We start from the raw sequence: 20223 nt of genomic DNA on the forward strand, positions 1-20223 counted from the left end.
TCAGGGAGAAACCCTGCAGCCTTCTGGCCTCATCCGCCCTCCCGCTGGGTCCCCCATCCCGCTGGCTCCCGCTGAAGAGCACTAGCTGAGGCGCATTGCTAGAGAGCCCAGCGGCCCACCGCCGGCGCCCCTGTCCCCTTCCGCAGCCGGCTTCCCAGCCTCGGCCTCCGGAGACCAATCCTGGTTCGGCTGCTGTGGCGCGCTTTCCTGGGGACCGCCCCTTGCTCTGGAGCGGGACTGCCCCTCTCGCGACGGGACTGCGGACTTCCTGGCCTCCCTGTAAGGCCGTGAAGGGTAGCCCGAGTGAGGACGCCGCTGTTCTAGCTCCTGTCTTCTTCCACTCACTCACTAAGCTTACAATCGCTGTCCCCATTGCCCAGAAATTATACTTGTTTTGAGGAACATAACTACAGACCCCCCAGAAGTCCCCCACTTTGGCCTCTGATTTGAGGGTGTCCTTAATCCAGACTTTTGGAGGTCAACCATGTATCTGAAGAAAGCAGTTTAGGCTCTGCCATGACCCTGAACTAAAGTAGATTTTAGAGAAGACACTGGGGCCTAGGGGCTTAAGAAACTGACGCACAAATATGGAGACGTTGACTTTTTCCCCCGGATATGATATTCCTGACACCAATCTCTTCTGCTTTGTATTGGGACAGCCTTCCCACGCCTCCCGCCACGTCCAGCGCTGCATTCAGAAGATGCATATTAAGTGTTGAGTTATTAGTTCTTCTCCACCCAGCCTTGCGGAACTGGGGTAGAGGGAGCAATCTCGAGGTCTCTGCGTCCCTAGGTCTAGCATAGGTCCCGCCCTGGGGCTGCTCCCTGTACTGGAGGCCTCTGCGCGGTGCAGGGCGGCGGGTCCTTCATCCCTGAGTTCTCAGCGCTCGGAAGCCCAGGGCTTCTTCCGAAGGCCGCCTTGATGGCTGGGCCATGCTGACTCTTATTTAACTCCAGGCTTTCTCTGTGAGCTGCTGTTGGATCCTCTTCATCAAGTGAATAAGAATAACATGTTTTTATGAAATGAATCTCCTATTCTTGACTAACTGGTAATTTACCTATCTTCACAACCAAATTCAGGGTACCCTACACCCTCCAACCGCCTGTTGCCTAGTAACAGCTGCCCGCCCCGCCCCGCCCCGCCCCGCCCCGCCCCGCCCCGCGCCTAGCGCGCACGCTGAACACCCTCCTCCAGGTCCCGCCCCCGCGGGCGTGCGGAAGTGACGTACTGGGTCCCGCGACACTCGGCGGCCGCCGGCGCAGCTCCTGCTTCCGAACTGACCGAGCGACTGACTGACTCGTAGAGTCCCGAGCACTATGGCCTCTGCCGGGTTAGCCGCCGGGCGACAAGCCGAGGACGCGTTACCGCCGCCGGCCGAGCCGCCGCTGCCCGAGACGAAGCCTCAGCCGCCGCCGCCGGTCGCCGCGCCGCAGCAGCCGTCTCCGGCGACAAGGCCGCCGTCCCCCGCGGCCATGAAGGAGGAGAGCTATTCCTTCTTACCTCTGGTTCACAACATCATCAAATGGTAAGGGCCGCGGGGAGGACCGGCCACAGCACGCCCTCCTTCTCCTCCCGTTTCAGAGCGGCAGGGGCCTAGGCGCGCTGGGCCGCCCCCCTTCTTAAAGGGCGAAGCTGGCCGGGGGAGGCCCTGGTCAGGCCCCGCTGGGTGGGTCTGGGGCAGGAGGCAGCGTAGGAAGAACTCTGAGACTGCGGGGCTGTTACTGACGGAGTCTAGCATCCTGGTTGCCAGGAAACGCCTTTTATCCCTTAGGTGGAATGAATAGTAAACCAAGGCAGGGACGGGGGAGGGAGACCTGTCTCACCTGCTAGCTCAGCAGTCCCGAGCCTGGTCCGGTAGTATTGCCGGGCGTCCCAGCATCACGGGAAATCCTATGTTGCCCCCGGGGGAGGGAAGTCCTTGAAAGTCTTTGTAGCGTTCCCATGCCTGGGCAAGAACGCTTGGAACTGCGCTTCCATCCCAAGGCCTGAAAGGCGGGAGAGGGACCCCAGGGCCCAAAGAAGCAGCCCATAAATAACTTCAGGGAACTGCCCCATCTGTAATTAACTGCCTCCTGTCACCAACCTGTTTTACAACAAGATGAACAAGTGGAGGCAGGAGCAAGATGCGGATTCAGGCTAATGACCCCTACACACACCTGAGTCTGGGTAGTCACTCCCCCCCAGGAAAGCTGGCACCACACTCACCTGTTAATCAATATGTAACATTTTTACTCCCATCCCGGCAACTCTGTAAGTCCAGAACGAAGGAGTTGCTCTCCTGGCGCCGGCCGCCCGGGGCGTGCCGCCCTGGCCTCCGGCAGTCCTTCCTTTTGCTGCCCCCTTAGCCCTGAACCTGTGTCTTTCACCGTCCCCCCACCCTATCTCAGCTGGGCCCGTTCTCTTCCATAGGAATTGACCGCTAATAAACTGATTGCACATTCTTATTTGCTGATATGTAATCCTTTACATGCGTCAGCAAGAAGAACCAGGTCTCTCCCATCAACAGGCCCCTGAGTCCAGCAGACGCTCAGAGCCGTGAATGGCCGACCTGGGGACAGCCGCCCAGGTGTGCTCAACAGAGCCAGCCCTGTGCTCCTTGGGCCCGGCTCCATCCTGGGGACCTGGGGCGAGCCCAGCTCTGAGCCCCAGGCTCTCACCCGTGACAGCGGAGCAGTGCTCACTGCACTTTCTTTTTCTGGCAGATCCAACATTGCTGCATGCTGTGGGGCGTGCCTAGTAAAAAGGGCCGCTTCCACCCCCACGTTGCTCACCCGCTGGGGCACTCAAGAGTGAGGGGGGAGAAGACACGCCCGGGAGGGACCCCTAGCCCAGGAGGCGCGGGAGCTCGCAGACGCGAAGCTGCCCCGGTCGATCCCTGCTGCAGGCCCGTTCTCACAGCCTCGGAGCAGGGGCTGCCGTCCTTGGGCCAGTCTGCAGGCTACCTGAGCTTTAAAACGGGCCCTGCCTACAGGGAAAAGGAAACTAAAAATGCAGCCAAAGCCCCTCGATCCCGGGTTTGCCCAAGCTATTTTTAGTCCTGTTACTTGAATCCACATGGCACTAGATCTAAGTTGCTCAGCTTACAACTCTTACTCAACCATTAAAAACGAAAACAAAGTAAGTTAAAACAAATTCACTCTTGCAGCGACACTCAAGGGAACATTTGTTTCTCCTGGGATATTTGGCTGAAATGGAGTTGCTCCTCACAGCATCGAGTGTTGGCTGTCCTGGCGCAGCTTGTTCTGAGTTTAGCCAGATTGGAGTCACTTGATGTGGGGCGGCCTGACGCTTCCTCCGCTTTGCAGGCAGCTGTAAAGCCATGTTCTCACACTGCGCCCTGGTTTCGTCCGGCTTTACTCGGTGTGACCGTACTGTTCAGAGGGGGAGGCACACCCTGTTCTGTTCTCACGCGCCTCTGATCACCAAGTAGCACCTCTGGCCGCCGTGAGAGCGCACACGCAAGTGCAAGTGCAGGCCCTGCAGTCCCAGGGCAGTGCTGGATCGCAAGTGTACTGGTTTTAACAAAAATACAGAGAAATGAAAACACAGATTGGACACATGCTTGCCTTGTACTCCTGGTGAACACGTGGTCTTTCTAGGCCTTAATTTTTTTTAGAATCTCGAATATGTGACTAATAATAATAATAATGGACCTCAAACAATGGACTTGAACTCTAACTTGATAATATACGGACTAGGTGACCTTGGTTAAACAGCTTCTCTGAGCCTCTTTTGTGAAGTGCGTCTAACAATACTTAAATCATGAGGTTGTCATGAGGTGTACTCAAGAGCAGTCTGGTGAAGACAATGGGTTGGTTATATGTGTGTGTTTACTCTAAAAGGACAATGAAAAGCTGTACTTTTTATTTTTTAATCCTCACCTGAGGATACGTTTATTGATTTTTAGAGAGGGAGGAAGGAGGGGTAGAGAGAGAGAGAGAAATATCGATGTGAGAGAGAAGCGATGTGAGAGAGAAACATTGATTGGTTGCCTCCTGTATGCGCCTCAGCCAGGGGTTGAACCTGCAGCCTAGGACTGTGCGCAGACCAGGGATTGACCCTTGACCTTTTGGTCTGTGGGATGCCACTCCCACCAACCAAGCCACCTGGCCAGGGCTGTTTTGTTTCGTTTTGTTTTTAACACAAAACCAAAAAAACGGGAGAGGAGGTAATTGCCACAAAGTAGATAGCAAAGGGCTAACCCTTTACCAGCCCCAAGAAACAGCCAGAAGCAGCTGCTTTTGACTGTGGCCTCCCCCTGAATCTCAGGAAGGGACCTGTGCAAGTAGAGGGGAAGGGGGACTGGGAACAGGAGGGGTACTTACGAGTGTATGTAAGAAGGCGGTCCCCATAGTTCTCTCCCCCAAGTATAAGCAGACAGGTAGCTGCCCCTCTTCCAGTTTGGGAGACAGAGGGTTGCTCTCTCCCAAGATTTATCCTTAGGAAAGAATGCGCCAGAGTGCATCTGGACTGCGGAGACGCTAGGCACTTTGTGGGAGTTTGAGGGGAGGGAACCCCCCTGGAAATGGGTTTCAGAGGAAGTTCACATGCTGAATGATACTAAGACCCCACCCTTGCCTTCCCCCACCTGTCGTCTTCACTGCAGCTGAAGAAAACAGAGACACCTTCTCTTGCATGTCTAACCATCCCAAGGGAGAAGTCACGGGGCCCCCCCCCGAGATGAACTGAGTTGGTTCATATGACTGGATGACCAAGGTCACTAGACATGTGAAGAAAACCCCTAGGGAAAGGGCAAAAGGGGAGCCGAAAAAAATCACTTGGACAAAATCGCAGGCACAAAGAGGAGGGATGTGGTAACCGTGGAAAAAAGGCTAGGATCCGATTTTAAAATATGTCCAAGTATGCATTTGTGTTTCTAGGCTGATGAGGGAAGGAGACAGGCTGAGGTGAGGGCAGTGATGGGAGAGGAGACCTCGCGACGCCTGCAGGAGTCAGAAGGCTCACTAAGGGGTGACGCCAGGACGGGCCTTAAATTGTGAGGGAGGAAGGGGGCTGCAGGAGGAGCGTGTGTAAGGGTGGGGCACCAAGAAACAGCATCGGCTCGTGCGGGGCCACTTGCTTTAGTGGGGCTGGAAAGAACACAAATCCAGGGTGGGAGGGGAGAGCTGGAAAAGTGGGGGAGCCAGGAAGCTCGGGGGAGTGTGCCCCCGGAGGGGGTGAGGCTGTCCTCTGGGGGAGCTAGCGAAGCTTTCAGACCAGGGGGCCTCAGTCACGTTTGTGCTCGGGTGGGTGTGGGGTCTCCGCACAGGCCGGGGAGCCGGCTGGGAAGGACACGGGCCCGGCGGGCCTGGGAGGCAGAGGCAGGCCGGGGCCAGCTCAGCCTCGGTCGCCTGGCCTCTCCCTCTTCTGTGGCTTCTCCGGTGGCCCTTTTTCAGTCGTGTGTGCCTTGCCTGCAGGGTGAGTAAAGAAGTAGAGTACTACTTCATTAGTTAATTAAAACATTTTGTTTTTAAAACAATTAAAATTGCCATTTCAGAAACATGTGAAATGAAAAAGGGTTTCTTCCCGTTTCCTGTGTTAATACTTTAAATATCCTTAGTAACAGGACTTGTGAATTTAAAATTTTGATCACCATTAGTAAATTCAGGAAGAATGCATCAGTTTATGCTTCAGCAACAGTATTTGTATCTTTCCCAAACGCCTTTCATCACCATTAACTTTTTAATCTTGGTTAATCTAATAGGTCATAAATGATACATTGTATCAATCTATGTCTTATGATACAAGGCAAAGCACTTTTTCATATGCATCTTTATATGTCATTTGTTATTTTCTTCACTCTAAACTGCCCATTTTTCTATTAGGTCATTCCTCTTTTTATGGGCTCTTTGTACAGTGAGGAAGTACGCCTTTTTCTAGAGTATTTTAAATTTTTTCCCTGAGCTCTTGCTTCTCTTTTGACTTGAGGGGGTTTGTTGTTGTTCAGAAGCATATCATTTTATGAGGCAGATTGGTTAAGATTTTCCTTTGTGGCTTCTGCGTTTTGGTCCTAGTTAGAAGGCCGCCTCTAATAGTATGATACATGTAGATCCCTTCTTTCTAAGAGACTTACGTTTTCATCTTTTTTTTTTTTTTTTTTAATCTGATGCTTTTGGACTTTGATGGAAAGAGTTAGGGAGCGGCCTGGGTTTTCCTCCAGTTAGCCGTATCTTCCCACTGCTGTTACTGAATATTTATTATTTTCTCTGCTTGAGCTGTTGCCCTGTCATACACTGAAGCCCCGTGTTTCTGATCTAATTCTGGACATTCTCTTCTTCTCCAGCACCAGACTGTTTTCATCGTCAAGCCTTCGTGGTACATTGAACTGTCTCCCAAGGCTCGTCCTCTCTCTGTCCTCGTTCTTGTTTGTATTTACCCGGGGCACCTTCACCTTTCCCAGCCCATTTCCTAGTAGCTGGCCTGAGATGCCTGATGCTTTTGGTTAGTAGAACAGTTAGACTTTAATCTTGATTTCCAATCAGCCTGTTGATACCACTGATGGTCCAGGTTTTCGAACCTCATTTTTGGATCTTAAAATCATTTCTTAATTTGTCTCTTTGTCTTTATCCTCTTCTCTCTCTAGTTCATCCTGTGCATGTGAACAGGTTAATTTTTCTCTGCTCAAAAAGTCTTTCCAGATTGCTTTTGCCAATGCTTAGCCCTCCACTCTGATCTCTGCAGACTGTCCTCAGATAAGGTCCTGCCTGAGCTGTGCGACAAAGCCCAGAGTGCGTCATTCTGATGCGAGTGCCTTTGGGTGGGTGGAGACCTCCAGACTCGTGCGCACTCCAAAGCCCTCTGCCCTCGCTTTGCCCAGGGAAGCACCGCGTGTCGTCAAGGACCTGCTCAGAGGCCGCCGCCTCCGACTGAAGAGCCCCCGGTTCCTGCAGCGCCCTTGGCCGGGGCGCGCTGGCCTGGGGCTGGAGGCGAGCTGCACAGCCCCGTGTGCCCTCACCTTTCCTGGTGTCTTCTCCGTGGATGAACGGAAAGTCAGAAACTCAACATTTATGTCATTTCCAAAGAATGAGGAAAGGGAAAAGAAAAACCTCGTTTTTATGCCTGTAAGAAATTTTATAGATGCCAGCAGTCTGAGACCTTTTTTGGTATGCATAGAAATCACATTATAGATGTACATATGTAATAAAGAAGAAATAAAATGAGGCCTGTTGGACCAGGGAAAGTTAACAATTTCTGTTTCTTTCAAACTTGCCAAATCTAATCTGCGTCTAGAACTAAGGTGTCCCAGCGTAGGAATTCTGAATTGCAGTTGTTATTGCCTTACCTGATGGTTTTGGCTCGCCTAGCAAAAGTACTTTGTCAGCATGGGTACTTAGACATTTTTTAATTTAATTTTTTAGTTTAATATTTTTTAGGTAGCTGGGTAAGTAGAGGAGAGCCATCATCTTTGATACCGTGGAGGTATTTCAGGTGATGAACACACTACTTTGTCCTTTAACTTTTAAGCTGGAACCAGACTGCTTAAAACAAGTTCATTTGCTGTTGCGGCCGGTCAGTAAGACCTCAGAGCCCTGCAGGACTCCCTTCACGGGAATGGGATGTTACTGACCTGCCTCCCCCGGACAAGTAGCTGTTTCAGTCTGCCAGCCGTGCCCACGAGCTGAGGCCTCTCCCTGGGTGGTGGAGGGAGCAGCCCCCGCACTAGCGGAGAAGCTCGCGTGATGCCTGCCGCTGCGTGGGGCTGGTCTGCGCGCTCCGTCCTGCAGCCCCCTTGCCGTTCGCCACCTTCTCCTTCAGCCACGTCCCAGTGAAAAGATGGACGCCCATACAGGGAACGTTTGTGGACTGTTTGGAAGAATTATTTCTGGGCCTGCTCACAAGCCTGTTCCCTCCTGTGCCGCTCCATCTCTGTTCACGCAGGATAACCTGCCACGCACCTGCCGGAGCACAGGCTCCTTGAAGGCGGACATGTGGGTTTGCAGCTACTTAGCACAAGATGAGCGATATCATCCATGGAAGCTTTACCCTGGGTCTTGGGAAGAAGGGGGTGTTAAGATTGACGGCTCCCTGTGTGTGGGCCTGGGTAGCTCCCTTTGCAGTGAGCAGCGACCCTGCCCGGCAGGTGTCGTCTGGAGGTGGGGGAGCCATCTGGGGCTTTTTAGCACAGACTTAAGTTCTGTAAAGGTTGGTGGGGCCAGGTAGATTAGGAGGAGGAGGAGGAGACCTAGGTCTGTAGGAAACTGGTGATAGGACAAGGCAGGGGGTGGGGCTTGAGGGGTGTGTAGGAGGGGGAGTTGGCAGGACCGGCGGCTGTAGACAGCAGGGCGCAAAGCTCCTGCTTCTGGCTCACCCTAGTCGTGTGCATGGGGCGCCCTTTATCTGAATGTGGGTGTGCTAAGGAGGCAGTGAGTTTCCTTTAGCTTTGCAAGTCTCCAAGGAGAAAATTCCTGGTAACTGGTGGAACAAGGAAGCTGAATTTCAGGAAGGAGGCCTGGGCTGGGAGGTACTCTCCGCATCAGAAAGTGTAGGAGCAGATAAACACATTCTGCACTATTTTGTACAGTAGTATTTTTTTCAAACTTCTTTTAACAGAACATTTTGTTATTCCTCCCTAAAAAGTAGGTTTTTTCGCATGTAAGTCAGGAATAGATAAAAGCAAGGGTGCGAGTGGGGTTCAGAGACATCCCTCCCAAAGGCCCTTACGTGCTGGCAGAGCCGGCGCAGAGACACCCAGCCGGCTGCTAGCGCAGCGGCCGATGGCGCCGAGAGTGTGAGGGGTGGGGTGGCGTCCACGGTCACCAGGCTCTGGAGGGTTGGTAGTCTGTGGAAATGTATGGTACACCCATAACCTTAGATCCCAAAATCCCACTTCTGGGAACTTACCTTACCAAAATACTTGCACAAATACGTACAGATACAGGTATAAAATATCTGTTACTGTAATTGTAAGTGATAAATTGTAAACTGCAAACACCTATCAACAGCCAAATAATTTAGCTGTATAACTGTATATGTGTTAACATGAAAAGACATGCAAGGGAAAAACAGCAAGAATCAGAACCACGTGTGTAGTATGGCCAAAGCGAGAAAATTATGTGTGTTTTTGTATGTTGCTGTATCTTTTGAAGCAATGTGAAACAACGTAGACCACATACTAACAGAGGTCGCCTCTGGGACACAGCATTAGAGGGACTTTGCTAAGCCTTGGTATCTGTCAATTTAATTTAACCCCTGAAGCACCTATTACTGTCATAATAAATAACAACAACAAAAACACTAGTTTAGAAAGCTGCCAGCCACTGCAGTTAGTGTGGGAGGCAGAGAGGGCAAGAAGGCCTGGTCCCAGGATGGGCCAGCTGGGACGCTGAGGGCCGGGGGCTGAGGGGGATGGAAGGTTTGAGGAGAAAGAAATGGGAAACTGAGTCAGATGCTCCCGAGAGGTCACGAGAAGTGACACTCGGCTTGGGAGGAGGTTCACTTCAGTGGTCTGGTGGGTTCTTGTCCTTCTATCCAGAGACACGCTTTTGCTCTGTTGTTCCCAGTCTGCATTTTCAAGTCCTGAAGCACTTAGACTAAAAGCTCAGCTGTGCCATGCTTACTGCCACCTGTACTAAACGCTGTTCGCAGACTCCCCTGCCGGAACCGGTGGTGTTCGCCCCCGAGTCTGGTGACACAGATTCGGAATGTCTGCGGCCACCGCTGCAGGGATGCGGAGCCTCACCCAGACGTGCACAAAAGACTGTCAGGAAGCGGCTTGTCAGTCAAGCCATAGGAGGAGTATTTTGTCCGCCTTTAAAACTACAGTAGGTGGGACCGAAGTGCCCTCTCCTTGCTCTTCTTTGCACGCTTTTCATGCTTCCTGACTGGCCTGGTCTCCTTTTCCTTTCTAAAGTTAGATGATGACTAACGCTGGCCACAAAGGCAGGCCCACTTGGAGTTTTCTGCTTTTGTTCACTCAGTGTTTGGGCCTCTTTTCTTCGGCATGAGGGAGGCATAGTCATCCTGGCCCAGCGGCCCCCGCTCAGGCTGCGCCAGCTCCTGAACAGAGTGTGTGTCTCGTCCCAGGAATTCCATGCCGGTCACCTCCACAACTAGGGCAGCTGCGAGGTTTGCAGAGCCGCCCCGCTGTGGTCCGCGCGGCCCCTCTGGCTCAGCTCCCTCTCCGGAGGCTCTCCTGCGGCTCCTCTGTTGCCCGGCAACGGACGCCTCCACTTACAGTCCACCTGGTAACGAGTGGGCAGCCCTTGAGATTCGGGGGCTTTTAGAAAGGAGCATCTACGTTTTACTGTCAGAATTTAAAATTCTTTGGGGTCAGGTTATATTTGCTTCCAGAACTGGATTATCATAACTTCCTTCCAAATTTTTATGTATTTTTGTTTGTTTTTACTATGTCCTTTCAGACTTATGTGATGTGAAGCAGTTTTCTTAAAACTATAATTTCAAAACTCCCTCAGAACTAAAATCCATAATCGAGTTAACAGTTATGCCATCCAAGTATAGTGATTTCAGACAGAGAGGTGGTTTCTGCTCAGAGTTGTGGACCTGAGCTGAGACCTTAAAGAGTTAAAATAAGACATACTCTCTACTTGCTTCCTTACAGCTCTCAAGAATATCCCTCCCGCCCCCGACGGGTGTGGCTCAGGGGGCTGGGCGTTGTCCCGCAGACAGAAAGGTAGTAGTGGTCTGATACCCGGTCAGGGCACGGGCCTGGGTTGCAGGCCATGTCCCCAGTTGGGGCCACGTGAGAGACAACTGGTGTTTCTCTCCCTCCCTTTCCCTCTCTCTATAAATAAATAAAAGTTAAAGAAAAAAGAATACTCCTCCCTAGAAACTGAGGGAAGGTACACCATTAAGTGTCGACATATATAAACTGAGCGCCTCAGATGACAAGAAATGTTTGGCCATTCTTTCCTGAGAATAAATGATTGATTCTCCATATCTTGTCTCTGAGTTAGAGCTATTGATAAATAGTGAGCAGGCCCTAGTGGCCATCTCATTTGCCAGGTATGAGCTGTAAGCGATGGATCCCTAGGAAAGGTGGATATTCTGTCCACATGAGCAGGGAAGTGAGGAATAATAAATATGAAGTAGCACTGTGGGTTGAAATTTCCCACTAGGGGTGAACATTATTTTTTAAAAATGATCATTGACAGTTTTCCCGTCTTGGGCCTCAGTGGTTTATGACTTTCAGAATCACCTACCGAATTGTGGCAGGGTAGCGTGGCTCTCTGGGCAGCTCATAGTAGCCGTGAGGCGATGTGAATGATCCTGCCTTTAAAATGAACCTGACCTGAAGTCAAGGAGTTTATGTAACTATGGTATGAGAATGCTAGTACCTGCTGAAAAGTTTTCAATAGTTCGTAACTAACAAATTTTATGAATAGCTTTGTGGAGATTAGTTTTTAGGTTAACAGATTCAAGCTCAAAAGGTCAGCTAAAATGAGCTGCTGTTAGCTCATAGTCTCTCAATTGACCTGGAAATGGCTCAAATGAGAAGAAATGTGGTATTTCAGCAAGTTTTGCTTGCCATTTGTCACCTGATACTGGGAATGATGTGTTCATTCAACACACATTTATAACTTATTTGCTAAGTATCCATTCTTTAAACAAATGCTGCTGGAGTGTCCAAGTGCCCAGGGACTGAGCCAGGCACTGGGGAGACAGCTGCGAGCGCCCCTTAGCTAACCGATGGCGGCGTCGATCTGGCCATGCGCTGCGGTGCTTTGCTAAGCGGCTGTCACATGCCTACCTTAGGGCTGCATGACCAAGAACCAGTCCTGTCCTCTGGGGGCACACAGCCAGGTAAGGGGGCAAACAGAAAGCAAGAGTTCTGTGGGATGCAGAGGGGGGAAGCCATGGGTGGTTTTGATCTGAGCTACAAATGCTAATGACTTCCCTCTGGCCCTGCAGCATGGACAAGGACAGCCCAGACATCCATCAGGACCTGAACGCCCTCAAAACCAAGTTCCAGGAGATGCGAAAGGTCGTCAGCACCATGCCTGGCATCCACCTGAGCCCTGAGCAGCAGCAGCAGCAGCTGCACAGCCTCCGGGAGCAAGTCAGGACCAAGAACGAACTTCTGCAGAAGTACAAGAGCCTCTGCATGTTTGAGATCCCCAAGGAGTAGATGAGGCGAGCTTTGAGGAGTGTCCGAGGAGGAACGGAAGAGCGAGCGAATGGCCTCACTGCCCCTGCCCCCAGTGGGGTCTGTGAAGTGTGGTTCCCTCGGACCCCAGCTCTGAACTTTGCAGCTGGCTGGGGCTGCGGGGCTACTGTGCTGCTTCCTTAGCTGAGCTTGGTATTGCCTGTGAGAGGAGCCAGCCTGGGAGCTTGGCTTTGTGAGAGCTTCCATGTGTACAGATACATGTATGACTGTCCTAGAGGCTGCAGCGGGGATGGAGGCCTCTACGCCTACCTCTGGGGAGGGGCTGCCTGCTCTGGGTTCGGCTCCACGGGTATAGCTGAAGAGCAGAGCGGGAAGGAAGGCCCCTCCTCTTTGCTTCCTGCCTCCCTGCTCCTCTGCCCCCTGGGTGTGGCCAGTGCGTGCGGGATACACACTGTTCCCCGCCTGACAGCAGCGCTGTGGGACCTTCGCACAGACCCCGCTGGGCAGCTAGGCCTGTGTACACGTGCTGTGGGTTCAACACGGGGACGGAAGGCGGGCTGTGAGAGAGTTCTGAAAGGCTCCAGGCTGGCTTTTTCTCCTGAAATTGTTTGTTTTATGTTTGAGCCGGTGACTATAACTGCGTCCACGGGGGTGTCCGCTAGAGCCCTGCCAGGTGGCCTGTGTCCAGGTTCTTGGCCACCTACGTGCTCTTGTTACTTTTAGCTCTTGCTTCCTTAGTCTCCTGTCATCTTCAGGCATCTCAGTTGAGCCAATTAATGCCCGAGACTGGCCACCCACTTCACACCTAACAGGGCGGGAGGGCGCTGTTTCTGCGTAGACTCGGGCTTCCAGGGGCACGGGCCTTGCCAGATATGACCTTCCAGTTCCGGTTCTGTTGTGAACGGCGGGCAAGCTAGGCCTGGAAGTTACGCCACCAAGTTCTGGTTTATAAAATGTTTACAAACCCCCCTAATTTCCTGCAGGTGGGACGTTATATTTGCCTCTTAAGGATCAGGCGAGAATAGTAACTGAATATCATCTAAATCTAGAAATGAGCGCACAACCGCTGCTGACCAGCTCAGGGGCTTACCAGGCGCCTGCTGGCAGGCCTCGTGGGCGGGTGGCTGGAGGTGTTTCTGGCAGGGGTTCCATCCATGTGGCCCTGCAGCCACCTGTCGGATGGCAGGCCTGCTGGGAACTCAGGGATGTGTGAAGGGGGATATCCAGTTTCAGTGGCTTTGGACAGAAAAGCAGACTCTGAATTTAAGTGGGTAGTCACCTATTAAACTTCTACCTTGGGACCATTATTTAACTGAATCAGTTATTTTCTTGAAATTTCACAGTAGTGTGTGGGCCAGTTTTCAGGCTTTGACCAAATACCATGAAACATGAAGCACATAGAAATGCAGGACCACCGGGGCCTTTCTGTAAGGCTGAAATTTCACTGTTACGCCTTGTGATGTGTTTCAAGAGTATAATTAAATGAACTGATGCTCTGTTCTCAGGACATCTTGGTTTTTGTACTGAGAAATTCATGGTAGGCTGTCTCTTGGGTACGTTCACTTTGCTTAAAGAAGACAACAAATTGTGACAACCTGCACACCACACCTCCCGCAAGTCCCCCCCACCCCGCACTCACGTGGCTAAACTAAGGTGAAAAGAGCTCCCTGGGAGCCAGCATTGGTCCCCAAGGGCCTGGGGGGCTTGGTGGGTCGCCGCGCTTGCCCACTGCCACCCAGCATTCCAGAGGCGGGGGCGACCTTGTAGGGAGCCCCCTCCCCTGGGACCACACCCACTGCCCCTCTATGGGCTGAGCACCCTCGTGAGGCCAGCGTGTCTCATTACCGGGTGGCAGACACCGCTGAGTGCTTTTTAAACATCGCACCTAGTAATCCTCATGCAACCCCACACAGAAGGCATTCTCTGTGTTTTCCTCGTGAAGGATGTGAGGCTTGGTGGGTGTCACTTGTCCTGAACTTGCACAACTGGGGGAGGACTGGGTCCTGAATTGGGAGCGGTGCCCTCAACTGCTGAGAAAAGGAGGGCAGGCGGAGAACGGTGCTGGACCCGCCTGTGGCAGAAAATGCTTCCTGGAGCTGCAGGGGCGCCGGAGGCTGGGCGGTCCTGGCTGCGCACAGCCACACGGGCCCGGCGCCGGCCTGGCACCGAGTCGGCATCCCAGGACCCTGTGTCCGTCCTTGCGAAAGCAGGGCCTGGAGGCGCCTCACCCTCTGTGAGTTTCAGGTTTGATGGCCTCTGTCATCCTGGGCCTGCGCTGAGCACGGGACAGAACAGTTGGAGCACAGTCCCGGGGGCGCTTTGCGGCTGGGCGAGGGGAAACAGGTGAACCGCTAGAAAGACGCATCTCTAGGCATACCCTGAAGTCCTTCATTTTCATCCTAGACCTCTCAGGAACCGTTCCCCAGATAGAAGGGCTTCAGCCTGGTCACCTGGGGCTGACTTTTTTGTTTTTTTCTTTTTTTTTTTTGCGCGGGGTTGGAGGGGTTGCTTTTCTCCCAGGAGAACTGAAAGGATCTTCCGGATGCCGGGGTTATTTGCCAGCTCTGGGGAAGGTGAACCTAATTCCGCTGAAGTAGAAACCCGTCCCTTCCCTTCCCCCTCCTGCCACTTCTAGAAGCAAGGAAAGCACAGGTTGTCATTTTAAATTATTTTATATTTAAAAAAGTAACAATAAAGACCGTTTTACACACAGTATAAACATCTGGATATTACACACAGTATAAACATCTGGATAAGATTTTGTTCATGACGACACCAGAACTATTAAAGTGCAAGTTTTTCCTTCGTGCAGCTTCACGCACACATGTAAACAGGTCACTGGGCCCACACCCCTTAGTTTCAGGAGGGCGAGGGCTTTTGCCAGCTGTCGGGGCAGCTCGGAGTCACACACAAGGTCATGCCGTTTGTTTAACCCTCCAGCAGGCGCGGGTTTCTCCAAGCCTAACAGTGGCTGATTAACACTCACTCCCTCCCAAGTCTTCCATCTTTTTGAGAAACCAGACAAATTCAGCCTCTGCTGGGCCTGTGTCCCCAGGTACTGGGGGCAGTGGGCGCCAGTGTCCCCCAGTTCTCTTTCCTTCCAGAGCAGATGGCCTGCCCTTCTCAGCTGTTCCCACCTCCCCAGCAGGTGGGGCCCCGGGCCTGGGGAGGGAAGACGCCACTACACACTCGAGCACGTGGCACAGGGCGGGCCCGCAGGGCTGGACCAGACATAAGATTGGACTTCTGAACGAAAAGGTCCTCCTTAGGCTCTGTCCTCGGCGCAGGGTCGGGGTAGGGGCCCTAGCTGATCACGCAGCGCTCCTTGTCCTTGGCCTGGCCACCGCCGGCCTTCTGGCGCACGTACAGGAGGTCGCTGTGCACGCTGGGTCTGCGCGCGAAGGGCGCCACGATGCCGAAGGCGTCGGCCTGGTCGCCGCCCCCGGCTCGCAGCAGCTTCTTGCTCCGCAGCGCCTTCTTGGGCAGAACGTCGCAGTACTGCACCGACACCTTGCGGTGCAGGTCCGGGCTCATCTCTCTGGGCAATTTGGCCATGGCGAAGAGCGCCCGGAACATCTGGTCCAGGCTGCTGTTCTTTTTGGCCGAAATCTCGAAGTAGGCGCAGCGCTGGGGGTCGTCGCCCACCAGCTGCTCGATCTCGGCCTGCTCCACCTCTCGGTAGAAGTCCCGGTCACCCTTGTTGCCGCAGACGACCAGGGGCACGTCCACGTTCTCCTTCGTTTTGTTCTTGAGGCAAGCCTTCGTGTCGAGGATCTGCTGCTTGAGCCTCTGCACCTCCTCGAAGGAGTCGCGGTTGTCCAGGCTGAACACCAGGATGAAAACGTCTCCTGCGGGGAAAAGCAGGAGAGGGGAGGTGAGAGAGGCTGCCAAGGGGACAACTTAAGTTGGTCTTAGTTTGGGGGTCGCCCGGCCGCGGGGGCTCCAGCAGCCGGGGGCCAGGCACTCAGACCCCTCCACACGCAAACTCGGGGCGCGGCGGGCCTCGCCCGCGCCCCCGGGCCAAGGGTCTGCAGCCCTCCTGGTGGCGCAGCTCCATCCCCCCACCGCTGCCCACGCGGGCGCCCTGCTCACCAGTGAGGATGGAGAGGCGCCGCATGGCAGGGAACGGGTGGTTGCCTGACGTGTCGAGAATGTCGAGCTGGTAGACCTCGCCACGGATGGAGTAGAACTTGCGGTGGAAGTCCTCGATAGTGGGCGTGTAGGCGTCCTCGAAGCGACCCGTGAGGAATCGCGACACAATGGCCGTCTTGCCCACCTTGGACGAGCCGAGGATGACCATGCGGTAGCAATTCTTGGCCGGTATACTCAGCTCCGAGTCGCTCGGGCACATCTTCTTGATCATCGCGGCCAATTTCATTGGGCAGAGGGGTCGCAGGCGGGCGAGGGGCTGAGAGTGTCGCAGAGAGCCCCGCGGAGGGGTCGCGGGCGGGCGAGGGGCTGAGAGTGTCGCAGAGAGGCCCGCGGAGGGGTCGCGGGCGGGCGAGGGGTGAGAGTGTCGCGGAGTGGCCCGGGGATCTGCTTGGCTGCGGCTGGTTGGGGCTCGGCTCCCGCAGCTGCTTCGACTCTGGGACACAGTCTTCGCTCCTTCTGCGCTCCGCGACCCGCAGCCGCCTTTATAAGCAGCCGGGGGGCGGCCCCGCCCACCCCGTGCGTCACGCCGGGCCTCCACCGCCCCCTCCCTCCCGCGTCCGCGTCCGCGTCTGCCCAGCAGCAGCAGCCCGCGGCTCCCCGCTGGGGGCGGGTTAGGAACCTGAGCCGAGGATCCGGCTAAGGCTGAGGACGCGCCGACCCTGCGCTCTTCCACCGCACCGGGTCAGCGGCCGCAAGGGCGTCAGGGTCGTGGTCCCAGCTGTGCCTCCCACCTCTGACTTAGGGCACGCACCCCGTCCACAACGCGCGCACACTTTCTTGGGGCCTCAGGTTCCCCAGAGAAAAACTATAGTGATACGGTCATCGCAGCAGCGTGACAGCAGGCACTCACCAGGTGCTAGGCCCCGCGCCGGGGCTCTGCGCACCTTGCCTCTTTCAGGCCTGAAAACAGCCCACTGCGCCCATCCCGGTTCCCGTCCCTGGGGCTTGTTCCGGGGCCGCCCGCTCCGGTCGCCAGAGGGCGCCAGAGGGCGCCACGCTCCGCTGGGGTGGGCCGGCTCCGCAAGATTGGGGTCAGGGAAGGTGCCGACCGGGCCTTGGGGTGGCAGGCCGCCCTCGGCAGGAGCCGTCCCCAGCCCGGCGCTCCGCCGCCAACCTCAGCTTCTCCATTTTCTCCACCAGATATGCCCTGGGGCCTGGCGGGGTGTTCTGCTAAGGATTATCCCCCTCCTTTTCCTGTCTTCAACCCAAAACGGACGAGAAAGTGGCCCTTCCTTGGTCAGGCCTGGGCCGACGTCCTGTCCTCCCTCCTTCATAGCGTTTTGTGCTTTTAGATTCCCTTGGGCGAACACTTCCGCCTGACAGCTGGGGAGCTGGGCCCAGGACGGGCCTAGGCGCGCCGCGCCGCCTCTTGCCTTCTCTGGGCCTCAGGCTGCTTGCTCCTGGGAGGCGGCGGCCCTGGTTCCGTGACCGCGGATGAGAGAGTGCGGACAGTTCAGGAGGCAGGACCTGGTACTCACAACAACAACAACAGTAAGTGACCGCGAGGCTCGGGGGCGGAGCGCGGGTGGGGGGGCGGAGCAAACAGGAGGGCAGCGGGGTGATCAGTAACCAGGGGGTGAGGCGCCCGGAGAGCCCGGACATAGGCCGTGTCTGGAGCCGGCTGGCGCCAGCGTGGAGCTCACGGAAAGGCCGTTGCTCCTCGAGGCCACAGGGGAGGCTGCGCTGTGTGTTGCTTTGGCCGCGCCTGACTGGGAGGAGTCCAGGGAGGGAGCCATTAGCTGGTGCCGCCCCCACCCCACCCCCATCCACAGGGGTCAGGGTGCCCTGGGCCGCCCTGGGGTGCCAGCGCACACCCCTCCGCCGTCCGCAGAGGGCCCGTGGACTCTCAGCCGCCCGGGAAGGGCTCTCGAAGGTCGTCTCTTCAGCCCGCCTGTGACAGGATTCCAGCAAAGTCTCACGCTCTCCACGGCGGGTGCCCGAAGGGGCTCGGTCCTGGCCAGGAGCTGTTCCCGGGGCTTCCTCGCCGCCACCTTTGAGGCCTGAGCGCTTCGCTGTGGTTGCAGGTGGAGAGGCTGACGCAGAGGGCAGCGACCCGCCGGCCCGAGCGGCTGGGCTTGAGCCCCAGGGCTGAGGCGCCTGCTGTCCCCCGCCTGTGCCGGCCGCACCCCCTCCAGGGGCCGCTGCCCAGAGCGCCCCGCCCGCCTCCCGCCGTCCCCAGGAGGCCCGCGGGGAGCGCGCCCGGGGGCCACCGCCTGGTCTGAAGCGCGGGCGGCTCCGGCCCGCCCGGACTCTGGCCGCGCTTCCTTCCGCGCGAGTCCGAGGGGCCAGCGGGCGGGCCCCGCCCCACCGCCCGCCCCTGTGGACGCTGCCCGCCCGGCCCTCCCCGCCTGAGCTGAGGAGGTGCGCCCGCTGCCCACGGGGCCGTCGAGGAGGCGGCGGGGGCTGGCCCGGCAGGGCGGCGTCGCCCCGGACGACGGGCCTCCCTCCGCCTCCCAGGAGGGCGCTGGGGCGCCGGGCTCTGAAGCAGGGCGGCCCGGGCCGGGGAGTAACGGCGGCGCCCCGGCAGCCACCCCTCAGTGGCCTGCAGCCCTAGGACGGCCACCTCAGGGAGCAGAGGCCGTAGGGCTAGGGGTCAAGCCTCTGAGCCCAGCTCTCCTTCCGGAGACCCAGCCGGCTGCTTCCTTCTGGGCCTGTCGCCCTGCCCCGCGGAAGGCAGGCGCTGAGGCTGTTCTCCCGCGGCCGCGAGCCCGCTGGGCCCGACGAAGGCCCGGAGCCTGTGTGCCGCCCCCTCCGGGAGCGGCCAGGACGCTCACTCCTCGGGAAGCGGGCGGAGGTGACAGCTTGGGCTGCCTTGTTGCTGCCTTTTTAAATTTTTTTAAGGCACATCTCTAGATTTAAAAAGTAATACATGTTCATGTTTTTAAAACATCCAGATTCAGAAAGGAACGGAGAGAGGAATTGGAAGCAAGACGCCCCCCTACCCCGCCCCGCCGTGGGTGAGAGGCTCTCGGGGAGGCCCCGGAGCCCTGACGCGCGCGTCCCTGCTCTGCCAGGGCGGCCTCCCTCCGCGCCGGCGCCAGGCCCCGCGCAGGCCGCCCGGTCCAAGTGTCAGTGCCTTCCGCAGGCGAGCCCACGGCCGGCGGGCAGAGAGAAGCTGCCGGCCCGCGGAACGGCCCGCCCGCCCGGCTCCGCTCCGGCTCCGGCTGGACGCCACACCCGCTCCCCAACACTCCTGCCTCCTGGGACCTGCCAGCCACAGGATCGTTTTTATCTAGTCGAGGTTTGTAACGGTTACAAATGACTTTGTTCTCTGTGCATTTGGCAACAAACTGCATTTATAGGGCTGAACCAGCCTGTAGATATTTCCTTGCAGTGTAGCAATGTTTCCTGCTGAGTGGAATGGAAATTTCTAAAAATATTTGACATGTTGGGAGTGGGTTGCAGTGGACAGCTGGGCCCAGGGCAGGGCTGTGTGCCACAGCCTGGTCTGGTGGCACCGAGACTTCAGGAGGCTCTTGAAAGCTGAGTGTGAGGAGTGAGGCAGGCAGGCCCCCGCCTGGGGTCGAGGCATGTGGAAGCTTCCGGCGAGCACCCGCACGTCCATGCGCTGCCGTGCCAGTCCGAGCTCCTCGCACAGAGGGCCCTGACCCCGCTTGTCCTGCCACCTGGTCCACAGCCACTGCCTGGGGAAGAGGAAGGGGTCCCACTGTCAACCCTGAGAAAAAATATACCTGCCAAGAGGACCCCAATTTGTCACCAGAGTCTAGCAGCCACTGCTCACAGGGAAGGCCACAGCCCGAGCCCCCCACTCCTGCACGGTGCCCCCTCAGTGCCCCTCACCTGTGGAGCCCGCAAGACTGCCCGGCGCCGCCGAAGCTGCGCAGCTGCGCCCTCACGTGCACCTTTCCTGACCAGGCCAGGTCCTTGTTGACCAAGCGTAACGGTGCAGTTTGGACCAGCAAACTGCAAGTTTGGAGTCCTCATTCGGGAATGAGGATGGGAATTTTTCTCTATATAGCCAGCCCCCCATGTCTCAATGGGGCGC

The 20223-nt window shown here is 56.0% G+C and overlaps 2 protein-coding genes across 3 annotated transcripts; one reads left to right on the forward strand and one right to left on the reverse strand.

Annotated features, from left to right (window-relative positions):
- Window positions 1-1240: 1240 nt before the first annotated feature.
- On the forward strand, window positions 1241-13542 carry MED9 (mediator complex subunit 9). The gene is made up of 2 exons (XM_054571044.1): window positions 1241-1526; window positions 11870-13542. The coding sequence occupies exons 1-2, from the start codon at window positions 1318-1320 to the stop codon at window positions 12084-12086; spliced, it is 426 nt and encodes a 141-aa protein (XP_054427019.1). The 5' UTR covers window positions 1241-1317; the 3' UTR covers window positions 12087-13542.
- Window positions 13543-14923: 1381 nt separating this feature from the next.
- Window positions 14924-16739, reverse strand: RASD1 (ras related dexamethasone induced 1). Of its 2 annotated transcripts, none has more exons than XM_054571045.1 (2): window positions 16158-16739; window positions 14924-15913 (listed from the first exon to the last, which is right to left on the reverse strand). In XM_054571045.1, the coding sequence occupies exons 1-2, from the start codon at window positions 16441-16443 to the stop codon at window positions 15369-15371; spliced, it is 831 nt and encodes a 276-aa protein (XP_054427020.1). In that variant the 5' UTR covers window positions 16444-16739; the 3' UTR covers window positions 14924-15368. The 2 variants fall into 2 exon arrangements, with proteins under 2 accessions (XP_054427020.1, XP_054427021.1); XM_054571046.1 differs by having other exon boundaries at window positions 15757-15839.
- Between the last annotated feature and the right edge of the window lie 3484 nt (window positions 16740-20223).

The sequence above is a fragment of the Pteronotus mesoamericanus genome, unplaced genomic scaffold, assembly GCF_021234165.1.
Source record: "Pteronotus mesoamericanus isolate MK-2021 breed Mesoamerican mustached bat unplaced genomic scaffold, CSHL_Meso_final contig_22, whole genome shotgun sequence".
In the NCBI taxonomy this organism is placed as follows: Eukaryota; Metazoa; Chordata; class Mammalia; order Chiroptera; family Mormoopidae; genus Pteronotus; species Pteronotus mesoamericanus.